The sequence below is a fragment of the Alosa pseudoharengus genome, unplaced genomic scaffold (assembly GCF_046254945.1).
Source record: "Alosa pseudoharengus isolate Yale_2024_CS ecotype anadromous, Long Island Sound unplaced genomic scaffold, YU_APseudo_1.1 YU_APseudo_1.1_scf_1, whole genome shotgun sequence".
Lineage (NCBI taxonomy): Eukaryota > Metazoa > Chordata > Actinopteri > Clupeiformes > Clupeidae > Alosa > Alosa pseudoharengus.
The window spans coordinates 29,112,541-29,122,540 of NW_027468564.1; the positions used below are offsets into that span (position 1 = coordinate 29,112,541).

General features: G+C 43.0%; 1 protein-coding gene across 1 annotated transcript in view; it reads left to right on the plus strand.

The window, feature by feature from the left end:
* samd1b (sterile alpha motif domain containing 1b) overlaps positions 1-10,000 on the plus strand; it is a 24,627-nt gene that overhangs the window by 14,259 nt on the left and 368 nt on the right. The window contains exons 5-7 of the mRNA XM_076286262.1: positions 1,887-1,992; positions 4,640-4,754; positions 5,724-10,000. The exon at positions 5,724-10,000 is cut by the window's right edge and continues 368 nt beyond it. Coding sequence (XP_076142377.1) covers positions 1,887-1,992; positions 4,640-4,754; positions 5,724-5,873 — 371 coding nt within the window. The 3' untranslated portion in view covers positions 5,874-10,000. The remainder of the gene's footprint in view (positions 1-1,886; positions 1,993-4,639; positions 4,755-5,723) is intronic.

Consider the following 10,000-nt stretch of genomic DNA (forward strand, 5'->3'; position numbering starts at 1 on the left):
TCTCTCCCCACACTTGCTCTTCTTATACACATCTCTCTCCCCACACTTGCTCTTCCTATACACATCTCTCTCCCCACACTTGCTCTTCTTATATACATCTCTCTCCCCACACTTGCTTACTTATATACATCTCTCTCCCCACACTTGCTCTTCTTATATACATCTCTCTCCCCACACTTGCTCTTCTTATATACATCTCTCTCCCCACACTTGCTTACTATATATATACATCTCTCTCCCCACACTTGCTTACTATATATATACATCTCTCTCCCCACACTTGCTCTTCCCTGTACTAACTAGATAAAGACAACAAGACCAAAACATATACTAACAAAATCGATATCTGTTGAGTAGAGTCATTGTCATGGAGAAGTGACAGAGTGATCAGACTCAGATTGTGTGTGTATGGCTGTGTGTGCATGGTTGTGTGTGTGTTTGGCGGGTGTGTGCATGTGTGTTTGACTTTATCTCCCACTGTTGTCAGGTTCCGGTGGTAAAGGATGTGTTGTTGTGATATGTTGTGTTTGATAATCTGTTATGACTCTGGATCTCACTCTGTTGTCAACTTGGGGTGTATGTTAAAAACTATATCTGTTTGGTTTGGACTGAAGAGGTGTGTGTGTGTGTGTTTCTTTCTCTCTCTCTCTCTCTCTCTCTCTCTCTCTCTTTCTCTCTCTCTCTCTCTCTGTGTGTGTGTGTGTGTATGTGTGTGTGATGCTGGTGATACAATGCTTGTGGGGTGTGAGCGTATGTGAGTGAGTGTCAGGCTAGAGGTGTGTGTGTGTTCTAATTCTAATCACATATTTCTCTAATCACACATATCTCCTCAAAAAGTTAACAATTGAGAAGGTCTGCATGCTAACCAGACTAGAGGTGTGTGTGTTTGGGCATGTCTCTGTTAATGACTCTCTCTGAGTTGTCAGGCTTAGGCTCTGAGATTAAGTGTGCTAGTGAAATATATTGAGAGTGAAATGATGTATTGTGTGCGTGCATATGTGTGTGTGTGTGTGTGTGTGTGTGTGTGTGTGTGTGTGTGTGTGTGTGTGTGTGTGTGTGTTTGTGAGATAAAGAGAGTGTGTGAGATAGAGAAAGAGATGACTGTGTTCTCTCTGTGTGACTCTCTCTCTGTGACTCTCTCTCTGTGTGTGTGTGTGTGTGTGTGTGTGTGTGTGTGTGTGTGTGTGTGTGTGTGTGTGTGTGTGTGTGTGTGTGTTGGGGTGAGTGTGTGTGTGTTGGGGTGAGTGTGTGTGTGTTCATGACTCTCTCTTTGTGTGTGTTCTCTGGTTCGGACTGTAAGATGGAGGTGTGTGTGTGTGTGTGTGTGTGTGCGCTTGCGTGTGTGTATGTATCTGTGTGTGTTTATGACTCTCTGTCTCTTTGTGTGTGTGTGTGTTCTCAGGATCGGACTGTAAGATGGAGGTGTGTGCATGTGTGTGTGTGTGCGCTTGCGTGTGTGTATGTATCTGTGTGTGTTTAGTATAAGTATAAGTAAAGGTATATATACTCTTTTGATCCCGTGAGGGAAATTTGGTCTCTGCATTTATCCCAATCCGTGAATTAGTTAAACACACTCAGCACACAGTGTACACACAGTGAGGTGAAGCACACACTAATCCCGGCACAGTGAGCTGCCTGCAACAACAGCTGCGCTCGGGGAGCAGTGAGGGGTTAGGTGCCTTGCTCAAGGGCACTTCAGCCGTGCCTACTGGTCGGGGTTCGAACCGGCAACCCTCCGGTTACAAGTCCGAAGCGCTAACCAGTAGGCCACGGCTGCCCAAATGAATTTATGACTCTCTCTGTCTCTTTGTGTGTGCGCTTGCGTGTGTGTGTATGTATCTGTGTGTGTTTTAAGACTCTCTCTTTGTGTGTGTGTGTGTTCTCAGGTTCGGACTGTAAGATGGAGGTGGGCGTCTCGTCCTGCCTGCTGACCCCGACGGCGTCTCCCAGAGACCTGGGGCCCTCCGAGGAACGAGGGATGAATGGAGGAGCGTAAGTACAGAGGGAGAGAAGGAGGGATGAATGGAGAATTGGAAGTATAGAGGTAGAGAGGGATGAACGGAGAAATGTAGTACAGAGAGAGGGAAGAAGGAGTCCATGCACAGAAGGACAGAGGGTGGGAGAAACGGAGGAGTGTTACGGAGGAAGAGACAGAGACCAAACCAGGAAGTGTGCTTTAGCACCGCAGATAGCCGCTGAAACAGAACCCCTCCTCGTCCTGCTTAGACCATCTTTAGTGAGATACTTAAATCTTAGAATTTGTAAGACAGAGGAGTGTTCATTTCACTAGCCATTGGAGTTGTATGCCATATATGGAGTTCTATACCATATATTTATATTTTTAAGTTAAAATGATCGCTTGAGCTCATTACAACATCTTCAAATGGAACCTTCAGAATGTTTAGTCTAACAACAGTCTAATCTCATATTTGTGTTACTAGTGCAGTGCTCGTTCAAACATGCTATTCCTGTAGCCCAATTACATGCCTGCAGATAGGCCTGCTTTAAAAATAGGATGATAGGGAAAAACATAATTCCAGGTAAGCATTCAATAATGAATACAGATAATATAATAATATAATAAATGTGAAGTGAGCAGAATTTATGCATGGCTGCATGTGACATTTTTTACAAATCAAAATGACATAATCCTAACAGCTGTTTTGAGTCTTAGCCTATTGAATAACTTCATAATAGAGAAAACAAACCATTTTGTGGAATGATGCATCATCATATGAAATTTGCAACGGTGTGACTCAAAAATAGTCTCTGGTGGCCTATAAGTGACATCACACTCTGTCTGCCACTCATTGCTTGTCGCTGGTTATGCTTTGCATGTGTGGCATTCTGAGACTTTCTTTAATTCGCGACCATTATCGCTCGTTTCAATTTAGGACCTTGCAGTTGGAATTGTCGTTTGCTTATTCAAAGTCTAAAGACAGTCCAAAGTAGCATGGGCTATTCGAAGTGTCCGTTTATTGCACATCATTTTTTACGTCATTTTGAAGAGCCACTGCATAGCCTACCTGTGTGTGTTGGCGTGTTGTTGCAAAATCCGCGGAGTCATTTTATGCAAGCAAACCGCATACAGGGGGTCTTTATTGTTGAGGTCAGACATGTTAACACACACTCGCTTAACTTTTTTGCTTAACTTTTTACCCGTGTAACCTACAATGATCCAGTTCTGCCAAAGCCCTGCTTCTATCCTCACTGGTAGCTTACAGTACAGTGGTGTGTGGGAGGGGGAGTGGCTCTCGGCGAAAGCCAATGTGTGCTTCTTTTCTCCGATATATTTAATGATATCTTTTGCATTTCTTACCCAAACAACGTCAAAATTGGCACTGCACTTACTCATGCCCGTAGCAAGACACCTGCCAAGTTTGAAATCAGTCTGACAAACGGTCAGATATGCGAGATATGCGTGCCACAGACATTGGGACAGACACACAGACGCTTCTTGCTTTATAGATAGATGATCTCACTTCTCAATGAGTTTGCAGCTGTTGGGCTTCCTGATGAATGTCCACTTAATGTTTACAAATGTGTACAACCTGAAAAGGCTAATTTATCTTGATAATAACAATGTGCACATTCAAAAGCACAATTGAATGCCAGACTACTCAGTGAAAAACATGTACCCTACTTGTGTTCCAAGTTGCCTTTGTTAATAAGAATCTAGACAGGGAATACATTTAAATGTAAAATGCTCACAGAATAGATAAATAGTGCAGTTCTGACAGTCATCTTGGTTCTTTCCACTAGTCATTTTCATGATACTAAGGCCTAAAGCAATATACTGTGATGTCAAACACAGAGGCATAGGGTTAGTAAGACCTTAAATATATTGGTAACCTTGACCATGAAGTTAAAGTTGGTATTTTAACTGGTATTTAGCAGACGCTTCTACTCAAAGGTCGAGTTCAGGAATTGAATTTGGGTCGACTGATTGTCAGGTGGTGACGTTGTCACTGCTCAAGTATTCAGGACAAACATCACTGTCCGTTGCCCTTAAAGCTGCAGTTGGCAAACATTTTTTGATTATATTCACTGAAATCGACACTATGCTCCAATAGAACAACATAAATCAGCCGGTTTTAGAAAAAAAACGCACTTCTACCTCCACCTAAAGCCTATTATTTGGTTTGGAAAAAACCACAACTACTGGTTCTTCTAGCCCAATCAGAGCAGGGCTGTGTGAGATCTGACTGTCAATCACAGTCTGGTGCAGTCTGGTGCGCACTGACAAGCACAAACTGCTCGGTGGAAGTGGGGGAGGGGCATGAGAGTTGTAAACATTCAGAATTTTGGCTAAGTCCCCTCAATCTGTCAGACTTGCCAACTGCAGCTTTAATATTCAGTATAGTTATGTAGTTGGACTTAAATATTCAGCGTTTGTGTTGTCTATGGTTGTGTGAAGTGCTTTGAGTGGCCATTGTGCTAGTACTAAAAAGTACTAACTGCAATTCATTCAATGGGTTGACTGATTACTTTTGAACAGCACATTAAAATGATGTCGGATCATTGTTTATTTGTTGATTTTTTCTTTGTTAATATTTATTCTGCTCTTATGTTGTTTATTTATTAATTGTGTGTGTGTGTGTGTGTGTGTGTGTGTGTGTGTGTGTGTGTGTGTGTGTAGGTTTGTGAAAGTGGAGAGTGGCAGCATGAACCCAGTGGAATGGACTGTAGCGGACGTGGTCAACTACTTCACCTCAGTGGGCTTCCCAGAGCAGGCACTGGCCTTTAGGACGCAGGTAATGATACGAACACACACACACACACACACACACATACACACACACACACACACACACACACATACACACACACATATAAACACACACACACACACAAACACGCGCATACACACACACACATATAAACGCACACACATGCACACACACACACGCAAACACACACACACACACACACCCACACACACTCACACACATGCAAAAACACACACACACACACATACACTCACAACCTCACCAGGAGATGCCACAGCAAATTCTTTAAACATGACCCAGCGCTGACAGAGAGCCAGTGTTATGGTTATTAATACTGTAATGACTTGTGCGAGGCTTGACTCACAACATGCAGCTTTATTGCTGGTCAGGATCAGGGGCACAGAACCAGACCCAGCACACGCTAGGGAAGTCAAGAACACTCATACATCATACACACAGGGTTGGACACAGCCACACCGACAAAAAGGGTCACACATGAGGTAGAACTAAAAAGGGAATCACACTACACTAAACGTACATAAACAGTAAATAAAGATAAAGACATACAGTAGAGAATAAAACCCCCCAAAGTTCTCCCAGAACCCCAGTGCGAAGCATTGTGGGAGCCGTAGCACGTAGTTTCCTATGCCGACGATACAATACCAAAAGATCTGAGATTGTATTACAGCGGGGGGACCAGTTCCACCATCCCTCTCTCCCTAAATGAAAAGGGAAAGGCTCTCTTTATTGTAAGCTACAGAGCTGAACTGGGCTAATGTTCGGTTGGCTCTTACGTTTCTTCCTGATTCTATTCTACTTCAACTCTACTAGAATTCTATGGTCTATGTAGTTCCATATGTATCACTAAAGCCTTCATTTTCCTGGTTCCTCTGAGTAACTTTAAGGTGGCACAATGACATTGATACTGACTCTGATTGATTCGGACTACATTTCCCATAATTCCTTGATTTTTTCCTTCTCTGCTCTCCGCAGGAGATAGATGGCAAGTCGCTCCTCCTGATGCAGCGGAATGACGTCCTCACCGGCCTCTCCATCCGACTCGGCCCCGCTCTGAAGATCTACGAGCGGCACGTGAAGGTTCTGCAGAAGACGCACTTCCAGGACGAAGGCGCTTTCTGCTGATGAGGACAAGGCACACACACACACCCACACACGCGCACATGCTCACACACACGCACACACACAAATACATGCTTGTAAAGACATGTTTGACATGATCTCTTACATGCAATCATGCATGCACTGACTCCTCGCCATACATACAGTATACTCATAGCTTTGCTTATTTGTATTAAAATCATACTGACACATGGACCTTTGACAACAAGTATGTATGTATGGATTCCAGTGCACATTTATGAACTGACACATACACACATGACATACACACACGACATACACACACACACACACAGAGAGAGGAACATTCCAGCATTCACTCTGGACTTCTCCAACATAATGGACCCTGTCAAGAAAAAGGATACTCATAATTACAAAAATATTCCTGGCAGATCCTTCGAAAATCGTTTTTTTTATACAGTGGATTGATTGTATTGGATTGCTGCGGAGGATTTACGAACCAGTTGGAATAAAGGAAAGAAAACGGCTTTCTCTTTGTCACGTACGGATTAAAAACACAAAGCCTGCGAAGAATAATAATAATTGATGGATTACATTTGGCCTGTGAGACGCCCCTGTGTGACGGACTTTCTCCTTTCCTGATGTGATCCAACAGGGGGCGCCATTTCCCCACTAGTCACCACAGACCAGATTCAGCAATAACAACCAGTCAATCAGCCCAGCAGACTCAGACACATGGACACACACACACACACACACACACACACACACACACACACACACACACACACACACACACACACACTCTCTCTCTCTCTCTCTCTGATCTACCCACAGAGACCCATCTGGCTTTGATTGCGATTGCAATTACGGCTTGAGTTGTAAGCCTTTCGAGACTAATGCTGAGGGCATGTTCGAGAATGTCAGGCTTGGAGCAACCAGGAGTATCACCCAACAGGTTGAACAGCTGGAATAGACCTTTTTGGCCCCCCTGGTTGGGTTCTTTGTTCTGACGGACCTAAGTGCGTATTTATATTCCAGCACAAATCAGAACTTTATGTGGTACTATAACTCCCCCCACCCCCCTATTTTTCCTCCTTGCTTATTGCACAGAATTGTATATGTGGGTTCTGTTGTTGTCGTTGTTTTCAAAAGTTACAAAAACATGAGCTCCAAGGCCAGCAGGAAATGCTTTGGATCTGTTTATCTTGTGTGTTTTTTTTATTATTATTATTGTTAAGCATATGTCTTTTTGAATTGCAAAAAAAAAGAGAAACTGGAGCAAATTGAAACCTTTTCCCTCAAACCTTGACACCGGCAGTCCCACATAAGTATGCAGGGTCTGATTGGTTCCTCTGGGGAGGAGAAAAACTAAATCCACTGTGTTTTCACGTTTCCCGACTCGGACGCTAAGATGGATGGACATGTCTTTTTTTTCGGCCAGGAGCAGGACACGTAATTTACAACTTGGATTATGTTACTATTGGATTAAATCACGTAATTTTCATCTTGGAATTTACACTTGTGAACTAACAATGGGGCCAGGCTCCAAAGAAGGTTCTGTAGTTCTATGGCAATACACAATTCTAATCAAGACTTGGCCCTGTATCAATCAAGTCCTCTGCGGAACCTATCGACTGGGCTGCCAAGCCCTGATCCAGAAGCAGAGCTCACATAGGGAATACCAGGCCAAATAAGTTGTCTAAATAGGAACAATTGATTCCTAGTCCTGTTCGTCTGCTTCTAGAATGTTCTGGTTGGGTTAGTGTCCTGTTGGGGCTGATTTTTTCCCCCTCCTTTTTTAAAAAATATAAAGGTAGCATAACTCCTCCCTTTAAACTTGTAAATATTCATGTTTAAAATTGTAGGCCCTCATTTAAATGATAGAAAAAGACCAAAGTCAGTCAGTAAGCAATGTGACTCGGGCACCAACTAAAGCTATCGTTTAGTTTGATGATTGATTGAGCTTACCCACCGATGTTTGTGCTTTGGATGTTGGATGGAATCCGGATGAAATCAGCAACAAGATGTTGCCCAGTTTGTTAAATTGGTGTTAGTTACACGTTAGACTTTGCACTTCCTCGTCTAAATAAGGGCCCCCTTGTCTTTTTGTGACTCATGGACACTTAAGCTCACCAGCTAATTACTGCACGACTTGGTCATCCATGACAACTCCGCTCCCTCCCCCTCCACCCTCCACCTCCACCCCCCACTTTTGATTGGTGTGTTGAGTTGAAGGAGTGACACATGTTAAAAAAAAAGGAGGGAAATAATTTAAGCAACATGTATGTAATATCTCACCAGCAATTTGTACTGCTATCTGCCTACGAGAGAAAAGATGTGTGTGAATCGATTAGCATTTTGCCTTGTCTCAGTTCAGACGTTTTGTCTCAGTTCAGACCAATGTTTTCTTTTATTACTAATGCTTTCTGTTTGCATTCGTAATGGATTGCGAGAGCAGGACTTTGCATGTAATTGGATAGCTGCCTAAATTTGACCCGTTTTTTTATGAAACTGCGAATGTCTGACATATGACATGACATACTGTAGGCCAACATTCCTACCCCACCCCATTTCATTTTCACACCTTAACAGTCTGTGGCACCTATATCCAAGACTTCTGAGAATCCCATCCCCGAACCTAATATGTTCCACAGGCCTGAAGAAAAGCTGGAAGATTTAGGCCTACCTCATCATTCAGCACTGAGGACCAGGTATTTAGTTGGACTCAATAACTTATTTAGTTATGTAGTTGGACTCAATAACTTATTTGGTTATGTAGTCAAACTCAATAAGTTATTTAGCTATGTACTTGGACTCATTATTAACTTCGGTGATTAGAATCGCTGTTAAAATCCATCCCAGCTGTCAATCAATCACAGAGCTGATCTGGCACTGATCCGAACTCATCTGTCACCTGCCATCTGGGCCCTGATAAGAATATCTTCTCTAATACAGTCATTCATTTGATGAAAAGAAAGTGGCGTTTTACATCTTAGCTTATGTTTGTCCCAATCGTTAAGAGGAATGTCCATCATTGGTAAACCAGATAACTGCGTTACTGACCAGGATGAGGCCCAGATCAGTCAGTCAGTTAGTCTGTCTGTCTAATATGGAGCTCCAATGGACTAGATCCCATCTTATTTTTCTTCCTTTCTTTCCTCGCTTACTCTTTCTTTCTCTCCTCACTCTCCCTTTTTCCATCTCCCACTATGTCCAGTTGTATTACTCCCCCCCCCCCCCCCTCTCTCTCTGACCCCATCTTACTAATGCAATTGAATGTGTGATCCCTTTGCAGAGAGGGGTTGTGGCCTAGCGTGTCCACCCACGGCCCTGTAGTGCGGTGTTTATGTTTACATTCAATTTATGCAAATTGACTTTGAGCTGATGTGTTACGTTGCACTGGAAGGGCCAATTTGGTTCAAATGCAGGACTGACCTTTTTTTAACTTTTTTTTTTTTTTTAGTAGAAAGTGATGCTCAAGAATCAGCTGCTTTGAGATAGTTTCTAAAGGACCACTGTCAGTTGTCCCCTCTTTATTTCTTTTTTTTCTCTCTCTCTCTCTCCCTCTCTTTCTCACTGTCTCTTTCTCTCTGTCTCTCTAAATCAGCTGGTCGGAGATCAGTTTTGAAGATCACTGTCAGTTTTCCTTTGATTCTTTTTACTGTCATCCCCCTATCTCTCTAGCTCTCCTTTTCTCCGTCCCTCGTTTACTGGTTTAGTAAAAATCCGACACCGTGTCCTCTTCTGTAATGTTTTGCGGCCACAGGGACAGCATATACTTGGTATTGGGATTACATTTAAATGGTACCAAGAAACTGCCCACGTTTATATTCATCCACACCAGCTTCTTTTCAGGCCGACCGGGAAGCTACACCGTGCGCAGAAATGAAGTGTTCCGTTCGCAACGCGTAAAAGCAATTTTGGAAGACTAGTGTATTTTTTTCGAACATAGCCTACGCACTGATATCACATCTGGTGTAGCCAGTTCCATTGATCATAGGGGGAGCTAATTGTTGCAGCAGACGCAATGCGAACGCAACACTTCCATTATGTGTCCAGTTTAGCCTCCTTGTTGGAGTAGGAATTTTTAGCAATGTTTCTAGTTTGGGCAAGCGAAATATTACCATATTCCTTCTGATATTCCACTACTGTTTTACTTTAACATG